Genomic DNA, 13,078 nt, shown 5'->3' on the forward strand with positions numbered 1-13,078 from the left:
TTTGACCAGTTTCTTATTTATTAATTCATTTTTTTAGCAAATTAATCCTAAATTAAGATTTCATAACATACAGTCAAACCAAAATTTATTCAGACACCTTCAACATTTCTCATTTTATCACAGTTTATTTGCTTGAAATGGTAATAAAATCTGACAAGAACTCAAAAGTTAAACCGTGTCAGAACAAATTCGTCTTGATAATGTCAGATAAATTTGATAGAGAGGTATGGATTACAATCAACCGAAAATTTAGACAACTGTTAGTATGACAATATTTACACAACTATCAATACTTTGTTGACCAATTACCAAGCAAGGCTTAATTTTGTTCAGTCTGTGGTGTAAAAAGATCACATTAGCAATTAAAGAACAAAGACATGGTCAGGTCAAAGTGTCTGAATAATTTTTGGTATCAATTTTTTCCAATCAGATTTACTGGTAGTCCACTGATTTTTAATAATTTTTGGGTATAATGTGTCACAGTTTACTTTATTTTGCTATCCTCACTTACATAAATGAACTATAGTGCCCTGCACCCACTAGTAAAATAATATCAAAAATTATATCTGGTGTCTGAATCATTTTTGGTTTGACTGAATTTTAAGATACTTGAAATGATCAAGTTATTTATTTATTTTTGAATGTAACACATTCATTTTTGATAGCAGAAGTGCTCTAGTTGGATAATCAAAAAGCTAAATAAATAACTGTGTCTGGTCATACACAAAAATTGCACTAAAGCTACATGCTTAAACAGCACCTGGAGATTATTGTTATCACTTTTAAATAATCATAATGAATAATCAGCTGAGGCACCTCTTCTGCAGAAACTGCTGTGGTCTCTTATCTGCCTGTGGTTGTTATTAATTTCAAATAAATGTACGGTATTTGAAATAAATAAAAAATGTACACAAATACAGCAATCAGGCTGTTGGTTTGCAACTAATAGTTACTCAAATTACTAAAAAAATTTTTAAAGAATATGTGTGTGTGTGTATGTATACATATATATATATATATATATATATATATATATATACATATATACTGCCATTCAAAAGTTTGGCATAAGTAAGTTTTTTAAAGAAGTTTCTCATGTTCATCAAGGCTGCATTTGTTCGATCAAGAATACATAAAAAAAATAATAATAATAATACTTGTGAAATATTATTACGATGTAAAATAATGTTGTTAATAATTAATAATTTTTAATAATTTTAATATGCATTAAAATCTAATTTATTCCTGTGATCAGAGCTGAATTTTCAGCATCATTACTCCAGTCTTCAGTGTCACATGATCCTTCAGAAATTATTCTAATATGCTGATTTATTATCACTTTGCTGCATAATATATTTGTGGAACCTGTGACACTTTTTTCAGGATTCTTTGATGAATGAAAAAGTTAAAAGAACAGCATTTATTTAAAATAGATCTCTTTTCTAATAATATACACTACCGTTCAAAGGTTTTGGGTCATTCATTTGTTATTCTCTCTTTTTATGAAAGAAATTAATACTTTTATTCAGCAAGGATGTGTTCAATTGATAAAAAGTGATCCCAAACTTATATTGTTAGAAAAATTTTTTTAAATATATTTTAAAGTATATTAAAATACAAACCATTATTTTATATTAACATTTCGCAATATTACATATAAAATATATCAGTAAAATAAAATTATATATAATTTTATATATATAACATTTTACTTTTTTATTTAAATGTCTATTTCCTCTAAATAAAAAAAGCTACAGGATTTTGAAAATATATTTATTTAGCTTACTTTGATACACAAGATGCTCTTTGGAACATCTTAAATCAAGCTGGAGAACATCATTATCATATTTTCTTTTCCTCTTTTCAATCAAAGTTTTTTTTATTTTATTTTATTTATTTTTTTACAATATATATTAATTAATGATGCATAATGAAAAATTCAGACTACTTTTGGTCCCACAATTAGCACATATGGACCACAAAACCAGTCATTAGTAGCACGGGTATAACTGCAACAATAGCCAACAATAAATTGTATGGGTCAAAATTATCAATTTTTCTTTATGCCAAAAATCATTGGGATATTAAGTAAAGATCATGTTCCATTAAGATATTCTGTAAATTTCCTACCATAAATATATTAAAACCTAATTTTTGATTAGTAATATTGTTAAGAACTTAATTTGGACAAATTAGGCAATTTTCAAACCCTTTTCAAATAGTTGTATCTCGGCCAAATCTTGCCCTATCTTAACAAACCATTCATCAATGGACAGCTTATTTATTCAGAGTTCATATGTATGAATCTCAGTTTTTAGTCCAGTGTCACATATGCCAAATAAATTAATTCCATCAATTACATGCCCAATTAACTGCAGAAAAGAACACAATAGTTTGAATTATTAAACATAGTTTTACTTGCCTTGAATAGCTGATATTTGCAAATACAGGAGCAGGAACCACATGATGGCAGAAAGGAGGACGGAGGAGAGGGACAGGCCAAATTTTGTACCTGCTTTTAAGTGCTCTTTGACGTCACTTTTTTTTTTAACATCCTGTTCACTCTCTTCACCTGATTATTCATCTGCATTTCATTTAATAAAATGACCTTTGTATTTCACTTAAGCCATTATTTATTGATATTCTTGTCTTCTCTGCAATCTCATTCGCATTTTTTTCATGCACCTGTCAGTCTTGAGATTTTGTGCTTTTTTGGCTTCCATTGTTTATTTATTCAGACTAGTAGAAAGAAAACATCCAAAATACACTTTTAGGTGTTTCTCCTTGTTACATCCTTGCGTTGTGTTAATGTCTCTGTTTATCTTCTTCCCTTAGTCTCTCCCGCTTTTCTTTTTACTTTCATAATAACTCCCATTGGTCCACACCGCTCACCTGGTTCCCATGTTCCCGTGACGTCATTGACCAGACCTCCAATATGGAGTGAATTTTGTGCCAATATTCATCAAACAAATCCAGCGTTTTGCAAGTAAACACAATCTGCTTGCAAAGAAAAACTCGACTTTCAAACAAACGCAAAGGGATTCACAAATACAAAACTCTGAGAGAAAATGCAGTGGTATCAACAAATATATATATTGTATGTTACAATTGTGAGACTCTTTTGCCTTTTTATGAGGAAACTTGGCTTGATTTTCTCACAAATGTGTGCAGGCAGATTTTCTCACAAATGCAACTGAGCAACTTCCTTTTCCAAAAACAGCAGATGGCGCTGTCGGTCCATTTACACTAGTCTCCTGAGACCTGAAAAACCCATTTACCGTTTCATGGAATGTAGCACACCAACATGAGTGAGAAACAGGTGAGTTTCTGTCTTACTTGGTATATAATTAACCATTTAGATGTTTTCACAAAGTGACCCATACTACAATGTCAGTGAAATTCGCAATTAGTGCTGTAAAGTTGTTAACATGATTGATTAGGTCAAAAAACAGTAGAGACATGGCTAAACATTTAACTAGGCAGTCTTTCCCTATAAAAACAGATCCATTTACTGTATCCTCTGTTGGATTGTGGGATATAGAATATATACATATGTTGATACAATTGTTCAACATTCAAAACAACGCAGGGGCATAATAACAATATATCATGTCACATATTGTAATACTAAAATGCAAAATGAAAATGTATTACGCGTATCACGCGATCCAACAGAGAATAAAGAAGTTCAGAGAACTGATCCGCACTGTACAAGTTTACATATGTGTGGATAATAGCGATGTGACAAGATCTCACGGCACAAGACCAGTCGGATTTCGCGAGATCTCGTGACGATATCCTTGCAAAACATTTTGCGGTGTTTACATTAGAGCTGCACGATTAATCCTTAAAAGATCGAGATCTGGATTCAAACACCCACGCAATCTTATTCTTGATTGACAACAATTTAGCTATGTCTATTACCGCTGTTTCACATTGCGAGTGTCAGTGGAGTGGAGAAGCACGTTTTGTTACTGCCCATGTTAATGAATTAGGGTCAGCCATCACTTCTGATGTGAACGCTGTCATTCACCGATATAGGCAGCGACAAAACAGATGCTGCTCACGCTCCACTAAAGCTTACGATGTGAAACAGGTGTTAAAGAAACTCAAATTTGCATTCATGCTGCTGCTGATCCAGAAACAGTAACACAGTCTTTTCAGCCACATTATAATCATCATTTCTGTGTTACAGACAATTAAATAACAGAAGTACTGGGATAAAGGTTTATAGTTTGGGTATAAACACTTATTGTCTACAGAAGCGATCAAAACGAAAGTATCTTAACACTTGTATGTACAGTAACATTTATCCTCTTCCGCCAGAAGGTGGCGACAACTGCCCGCTTAAAAAAAATATGTCATTGAATCATTCATTCAGGAGATTCTAACGATCAAACAAGTCTTAATGAACTGAGACACTGACTCCTTCAATTTTGTTCAAATGAATATATGTTTTTAAAATACTAAAGCAATGAACATTTTGTCAGAACCACTAGTAAATTACGTTATTTTGTTTAGTTTCCTCATCTTTTTTCTCCAGAATCATGAGAGAATCATGGTCTCCAATTTATTAATAACAACTGGGTTTCTCAATTTATTCAGAATCGTGAAACTTATTACTGCATATAATTTATTAAAATGGAAGTTTAATTTCATATGAAAGTTGAAAATGTGCCTACAATTTTTTTTTTTTGTTTTGTTTTTTTGCATTTTGTCCTTTCACTTGAATAAAATACTATTTTCCCTATATATTTCATCACTGAGGATGTTTTTAAAAAAGTTTACAAATCTCGTCTCGTCTCGTGTCTCATCTCGTCTCGTGGGATAAGTGTCTCGTCACACCCCTAGTGGATAAGTAATGACAAATTTTAAACTTGGGTGAATTAAATTTTTCCTTTAAAGGGGTCATCGGATGCCCATTTTCCACAAGTTGATATGATTCTTTAGGGTCTTAATGAAAAGTCTATAATATACTTTGGTTAAAAATTCTCAATGGTAGTGTAAAACAACACCCTTTTTACCTTACTAAAATTAGCTTTGCAAAAATCATCTCATTCTGGTCGAGACTGCTTTAAATGCAAATGAGCTCTGCTCGCCCCGCCCCTCTCTTCTGTCTGTGAGGAGCCGGTTTACTTTAGCCACATTTAGCTGTGTTTAGCCGCTAAACTTGCTAACTTGCACTGTACAAAGTTCTCTAAGTTACACAAATGTGCCAGCAGGTGGCAGTATGGAACTGCCAGTAACAGATCGGGTGTGGTCTGTAGCTACCTTATTTTGTTAGCGTCATACTAGCTCAGATCGTGTGCGTTTGAGACGGAGTGAAGACTGTTCCTGGTGATGATTATAATTTGTGCCTATTGTGTGCGTAATTGACAAGTAAGTGATCTATAAGTGTTAATGCTTGAATCATTATGAGTATTTAGCTTCAAAGTGTTATAGTTGCACTCCTAATACTTATGTGAATGACTCAGCAGCTTCCCTGCCGCAATAGCGTTCATTACAGTATCATTTAAGCTTATCGGAACTAATGTTTAAGTCATTTCTAGTTGGTGTTTACATCTGCTTTATTTCTGCAACTTTATATCACTTGATCTGTGAGTTAGTAAGTGGGGATTGTGGTGTTTATATGACACGTTAATGCCGCCATTTTGAAGAGCGCAGTTTTATTATAACTGCGTCATCATTCCCCCTGCTGTATTACGCTATGTATATTGATTAGAAATGCCACTTGTATATGTGAAAACGTACACAATTTAATTCAGTGATGTTACATAGTTTGTAACTTTGTATTGTCTACATTTATTTATAGGAAACCACACAAACGCATAAATCCCTGTAAAATTTGTACTTCCATCAACCGGATTAAAGTTTTTTTCTTGGAAATCTGGACTGTTGCACCTCTTTTTAACGGAAGAGCATGGCTAGAAGGCGGAAGCCAGTGTAACGCACACAGTATCAGTCACATGCACATTATTAGGAAAGGCGATTACAAAGATTCATAAAAAAAACCCTTATAGTCACTTCTGCTGTAAGTAAAGCTGGATCACGAATTATTTGGACGAACATAGACGGATATATGTAGATCGGGAGGCGCATTCCATTCACAAACAAACGTAATCTACTGTATCTTCAGTGGCTCAGATATCGGGAGTAAATGACGACCACTATGTTCATTATTGCATCCAACAACACAACACCTCAATCGCTCAATCAGAGATATTCTTGTCTAACTTACATCCCTGCTCTGGCATCAAAACATGGAGGTTGGACTGTTACAGCTGATCTGAGGTAAGACGCTCATGTCAATCAACTATTGTGGGAGCGGCCTCTGTGGGTGTGACGCCACAACGACAGGCATCTGAGAATGGCTCGAATTGAAAAAGGGAATATTGTTTTTACAGATTAATTAAAAACCACTGCATGGATTTTTATCATTATAGGATAGATGTGTACATACACTGCCAACACACATTAATGTTCAAACAACATGTAAAAGTGAACTTAGCACCCACTGAGCCCTTTAACATCTCTGCATTTGCCGCTAGAGGTCAGTGTTGCGTAAACATTTCAAGTCCTTCACAGGCCATTCAACTCATTCGTAGCAATTTAGCAAACGTACAAAATATAAAGAAAACAGTGATTATTTCGTACTATTTAGTGTTCTTGTGAGCAGTCGTGAGAGAAAATGAAATGCAAGAAGATGAGAGAGGAAAGATAGACAGAGATGTGGCTTCTCTCTGTAGATGCTGATCAGTGGGTTGCTCAGTTTATACAGCTTTAGATGAAACGATAATTAGTTATCTTAAACGTTTCTCGATATGTATTGGGGAAAAAGGAAAAGATAATTTCATGGCAAGAAACTTAAAGCGATAGTTCCCCACAAAACGAAGATTCTGTCCTCCTTTACTCACCCTCACTGCCCAAACCTGCAAGTCTTCTTTCTGTAGAGGATGTTTTAAAAAATGTTTCAGCAAATGTCTTTTTAGTTCATAAATACAGTGTAAAGGGGTCTAATGTAGTCTGGCCCTGACCATTCTTCAAAACATCTTGTTTTGTGTTAATAATGCCAACATTTGTACACTAACAAACTGTTAATTGATGTTTAATCAATATCAACGGTAAAGCACAACGAAATGGAACCGTATGTCTAATTCTAGTCGAGAAGTAATCATTTTGAACTGTTAGCAAGTTTATAGTATGCCTAATATGTCGAAAACGTTTGTCACGCCACATTCAGTTAGGAATTAGCCTCCATGAATCACCTAAACGCCTACAGTACCATTTTCAATTCAAAACGGCCGTATTTGGAAAAACTCAAAAGTCGAGTAGTTAGCAACACTAGTATTTTAACATTTCTATTCGTAAACAGTAGTCAAATTTTAAACGTTTTGCTACTTTTATCTTACCTGAAGCGTTTAGGATTCGCGCTCTGCGTCTGTGAACAGTAAACCCCGCCTACTTTGATTTGATTGGTCATCTCGATCAGTCTGACACTGATGAACGCTGTGACCGCTGTGACAGGCCTGCTTAGAAATGTAACTTTTAAACCAATTTCTCATATTAAAAACAAGCAGAAGCTCTCTGTAATGAAGTGCAGATGTCAATACTGGTAGAGACGATACTGACCTTTGAAATGACTGACCATTTCTAATGGACCTTTTTCACACAAATATATCTACCTTTTTCTTCCTGTATAGTGGACGCGGCCATTTGTAAAATGTATGTGTCTGGCTTCTGGTCTCATAGGCATCCAGCTGTTTTTAGCTGTACAAAACAATGTTTTGCTACATGATAGTGCAAACTGGTCTGTCTTACCATGTTATTTCAATGTATTATCTTAATTAATTAACACACTGGTTCGTAGTTTTTTGTTGTTGTTTTTTTGGCATTTTTATGCCTTTATTTAGATAGGACAGTGTAGGTAAGACAGGAAGCGAAGTGGGAGATAGAGAAGGAGGTGGGATCGGGAAAGGTCCATGAGCCGGGATTCGAACTCAGGACGCCCGCAGCTCAGCGGCACCATGTGTGACCCTGGATCACAAAACCAGTCATAAGGGTCAATTTTTACATTGATGTATGGTTTGTTATGATAGGACAATATTTGGTCGAGATACAACTATTCAAAAATCTGGAATCTGAGGGTGCAAAAAATCAAAATATTGAGAAAATTGCCTTTAAAGTTGTCCAAATAAAGTTCTTAACAATGTATATTACTAATCAAAAATTAAGTTTTCATATATTTACAGTAGGAATTTTACAAAATATCTTTATGGAACATGATCTTTACTTAATTTCCTAATGATTTTTGCCATAAAAGAAAAATCAATAATTTTGACCCATACAATGTATTTTTGGCTATTGCTACAAATAAACCCCAGCGACTTAAGACTGGTTTTGTGGTCCAGGGTCACATATGTCGGCTGACACGGAAGAGAAGAAATTGTTAAATAGTTATTTTTGTTTTCTTTGAACACAAAAAGTATTCTCGTAGCTTCATTACATTACAGTTTAACCACTGATGTCACATGGACTATTTAACAATGTCCTTCCTACCTTTCTGGGCCTTGAACAACTTGGCAGTACTGTTGCTGTCTGCACAGGGTCAGAAAGGTCTCGGATGTCATCTCAAATATCTTAACTTGTGTTCTGAAGATAAACGAAGGTCTTACGGGTTTGGAGGGTGACTAATTAATGACCAAATTTTATTTTTGGGTCAACTATCCCTTTAAATCTTGCCCTTCCAAAATCATGTTCATCTGCTTCCATTTCATCTTCAAATCCAATCAACAGCCGATGCAAAGAACCATGTCCCCACCCTTCGTTTTTCTTTTCCAATAACCCATTACACTTGGGAATAAAATCTTTTGATATTTAGTCAACACAAAAACATCATCCATTTCCTCACAAGATTTCATTCATGAATTCCCAGAAGATAAAATCAAGCCCCGCCCTACATATTTTTAGCATCGAATATTCTGCTCCTCTCTGAAATATCACATACTAGAAGTTAAATGGCTTTTAAATGCCATTTCATGTTGACTTAACAGTAATTATTGGCTGCAGTGTGGGTAATTACGCTCAGCTAAATTATTATGATTTAATGGTAAATTCTCATGTTATGCAAATTGATAGGCAATTACACAACGCTCCCGCAGGACAAAACCAGAAAACAATTAGGCGACATCTGAACTGTCGTGTTTAAGATCAACACTATAAAATATCTTAAGACCGATGACTTTCAGACATTTCTGGGGCCATTCAATAATGACACATTTCAAACAAAACTGTATGTTTAGATGTGATTGAGAGCCGACACACACCTTGTTTTCTGAGTTCTGTTCACTTTATTTGTGGAATAAACTTTACACCTCTGTGCTTTTGATATCTAACTCTTTAATCTCCTACCGGGAGCCGTTTCATCCAACACCCCCTGCCGAAAATGAGCAGGTGCCTGACCAATTACTAAATTTACCACTTCACACCGCTTTATGAAGCTAGAGAGAGAGAGTAACAGACAGAACCAAAACGAACGTAAAAATAACTTAGGAACAATGCTTGTAAACGGAGTAACAAATATATTTTTCATCACAGTCAAGTGCAAATTTGCATTCCTCCTTTTTAGTACTAATTTCCATATATAATTGTATCTTTCTGTTCTGTTCAGTAGTAAAAAATAATTACACTATTATTGCCTGTCTCATTGCTGCTTATGATTTTTAAATAAACATTAACAGATGAGCTTCAAAACAAATTAGAGAAATGGTTCACCGGAGCGATACACAGCCGTGTTTGATGCATAAGCTATTGTATAAAAATAGCTAGCTAGGTTTTAAAGGTTACACTTAATTACCGAGCCAAATGAAAAATAAGTTGAAGTGACTCTAATTACTGCAGTAAAACTCGATGGCAGTGGTAAACGCCCTCCATTCGCTTTAAAATGCTATAGAAACCTTTCATTTTCCCATGGGAGAAAACACATAAAAATACCTACAACGGTATCCATGCATATCTGTGATCAAATAACACAAGTCCTTCCCAGTCACCCATCTCTCAAACACACACACACACACACACACACACGCTCACGCTCACACACACTCATTGTCCGACCTCAGATTTTTGCAAAGAACATGCCTGAATGTTTTTTTTTTGTTTCGTTTTTTTTACGTTTATCGTTCTTTTTTCTAATGTGCACTTCTGGTGCAGCACGTTTGATCTTTAATACTCTGTAAATATCGTCTTTTTTCATCAATGTCAAGAAAGAAAACGGGACAAACGAAACAGAGGTAAAAGAAGTACCATGCAAAAGTATGTGAGAGTAGCATGTTGGCGGCTCCATTCTCTGCCATGGTATCTACTATACAACAACATGCATGTTTGGGTCTGAAATCTCGTCTCGTTTTTTTTTTTTTTTTTGGGGTGGGGTTTTGAAGATGCATGTGATCTAAAGAGGTATGATACAAATATTGATACATATACACCACCTCCTTTATCTCAGCCATTGTATTTTTCCCTGCAAAGATCTACGGGTTCAATATATCGATGTACTTTACGATAATTTCCAGCTTTTGTAATCTCACCTGCAACTGTATTACGCAGTAGACGTATAGGCATAATTCCTGCTTGTTGAAACATTGCATATCTTTAAAAGTAAAAGGCCGTCTGTGCCACTATTAACTGCTGATTTATCGTAAAATGCGATTGAGTTTGTTCAGTCTTCCCCCCCCAAATTGTCCGGGGTCACGAAAAACTCGTCAGCTCATGCGAGTCCACGTCGAATTGTCGATTTTGGAATGAAGCAGATTCATTGCGAGATGCACTTTGTCTTTTCTCTGGCGTTTGCGGTCTTTTCTGGGAGAAGCCCCCCGTCACTTCCTTTCCGTTGTGCAAGAGGGGGATGCTTGTGTGCTTGTGGCGGTTATAAGGAGGAGATCTTCACTGTCTCGTGGGTGAAGGAACTACAGCGAGAGTTGCGTAAGATTCCGGGAATGGCAGGAGAGGGCGGCAGACTCTCGTCGGGGGTGTTGGCGGGCGGGGTGGGTATACTGATTATAGCCGCTGTGAAATCCCTGTCGTCACAGTTTAGCTTCAGGTCTTCTGTCCGGGCGTTCAGACTGGAGCGGCTGTTTGGAAACACACACATGCACACATACATACACACACACACACACAAATGCACAAGAAAAAAGTTATAGGTTAGGTTGGATATCGTCTTAATTTTTACAAAAGTTCATTTTTAGCCACTAATTTTGTTGTAGTCATATATAGAAATTGTAGAAAATTATTACTAATTAAACAGTGATATTAGTCTAACAAGTTTCTCGTCCGTGTATTATTTTGTTTTAGAATTTATTATTAATTTAATATAAAGTATTGCCAACTTCATTACTATAAAAAGGGGGAAAAAAGAGAATTATTTATCATCTTAACAAGTTTTAGAAATCTTGAGAAAAATGTCAAGAAATATTTGTTTCATAATAAGAAAGGAATTAACTATTTTCCATAAAAGCATGAATTTAAAACATCTCATTTATGTTTTATTGTTTGAATAAATAAGAAAATATATTTAAAATATATATACAGACATATTATAAATATTTGTTGAATAATTATGTATTTATTTATTTTTAAATCATATATAAATTATTATACGACTACTTCATAGTTGTGTTGTGTGTGTATAATACATTTTTATGAAATATTATAAAATTACCTACAATTGTTACTTTACATGTAAGTAATATGATTATATATTACTTACATTTAAAGTAACAATTGTAAATATACATTATAGTAGTATCAGTAAAAAAACTAATATTTTGTGTGTGTGTATATACATATATATATATATATATATCATGAATTGTTATAAATAATTATATATCTATTTTATAATTATGTATTATAATTATAATTGTGTATTTATATAATTCTAAAGTGTATAGTGTAATAAATCTAACAAAAATTAAAGAATTATTTAATTATAAAATACAAAACGTAACTTCATATAATTCTAAATTATATATAAATAATAAATCAATATAAATGATTATACAGCTACTTCATAATTGTGTACATAATGTTTTTTATGAAATATTACAAAAAATAATCATAATAAATCATAATTTTTCTACACTGAAATAAAATGATTATATATTATTTACATGTAAAGTAACAATGGTATGTTATATATTTTATTTAAATAGTAAAAACTGAAATAATGATTATAATTATTATATTGTAAAAATTCTTAAATTATAAAAATGAAAATTATATATACAATATATAATAATATAAATGATTTTTATAAATTATTATATATTTTAAAATTTTGTATTATAATTACAATTATGTATTTATATAATTCTAAACAATATATTTGTATTAAGGATAAATCACTAACAAAATTAAATATTGATTTAATTATGAAATAATACGAATGTAAATTATATACAATAAATATATAATTGTAAAATATATAATAAAATATAATATAATATATAATAAAATACACGTAAATAATATTTAGTAATAGTAAAATAATATATTGCAAAATATATAAAAATTGAAAAATATATAATAAATTATTATATATGTATTGTGAAATAAATATACAATAATTTATAAAAATCAATTATATTATTTATTTTGTATGTGTGTGTGTGTGTGTATATACACAAATTGCTTTAAAAATATATTTATTTAATTAGCATTATATTATTTATTTCATTATTCATTATGTATTATAATTATAATTATGTATTTATATAATTCTAAATTTTATATCTGTATACAGGATACACACACACGCAACACAACAGATTTGTCTTATTTAATTATGAATTATTCTTATTTTATAATTATGTATTATAATTACTTATGTATCTACATAATTCTAAATTGTATGAAGGATAAATCACTATAAAAATAAATAATGATTTTATTAGGAAATAAAAATGAAAATTTGATAATATATACATAATTGATTTTTATGAATGTTTATGTACTTCAAAATTATGAATTATACGTAAAATTATGTATTTTCATAATTCTAAATTATATATCTGTATAAAGG

The 13,078-nt window shown here is 32.5% G+C and overlaps 1 protein-coding gene across 1 annotated transcript in view; it reads right to left on the minus strand.

Annotated features, from left to right (window-relative positions):
- Positions 1–9,344: 9,344 nt before the first annotated feature.
- kcnd1 (potassium voltage-gated channel, Shal-related subfamily, member 1) overlaps positions 9,345–13,078 on the minus strand; it is a 92,364-nt gene continuing 88,630 nt past the window's right edge. Inside the window, exon 7 of the mRNA XM_051116607.1 lies at positions 9,345–11,126. Within this exon, the coding sequence (XP_050972564.1) occupies positions 10,922–11,126 (205 nt within the window). The 3' untranslated portion in view covers positions 9,345–10,921. The remainder of the gene's footprint in view (positions 11,127–13,078) is intronic.

The sequence above is a fragment of the Labeo rohita genome, chromosome 8, assembly GCF_022985175.1.
Source record: "Labeo rohita strain BAU-BD-2019 chromosome 8, IGBB_LRoh.1.0, whole genome shotgun sequence".
Classification (NCBI taxonomy): Eukaryota; Metazoa; Chordata; class Actinopteri; order Cypriniformes; family Cyprinidae; genus Labeo; species Labeo rohita.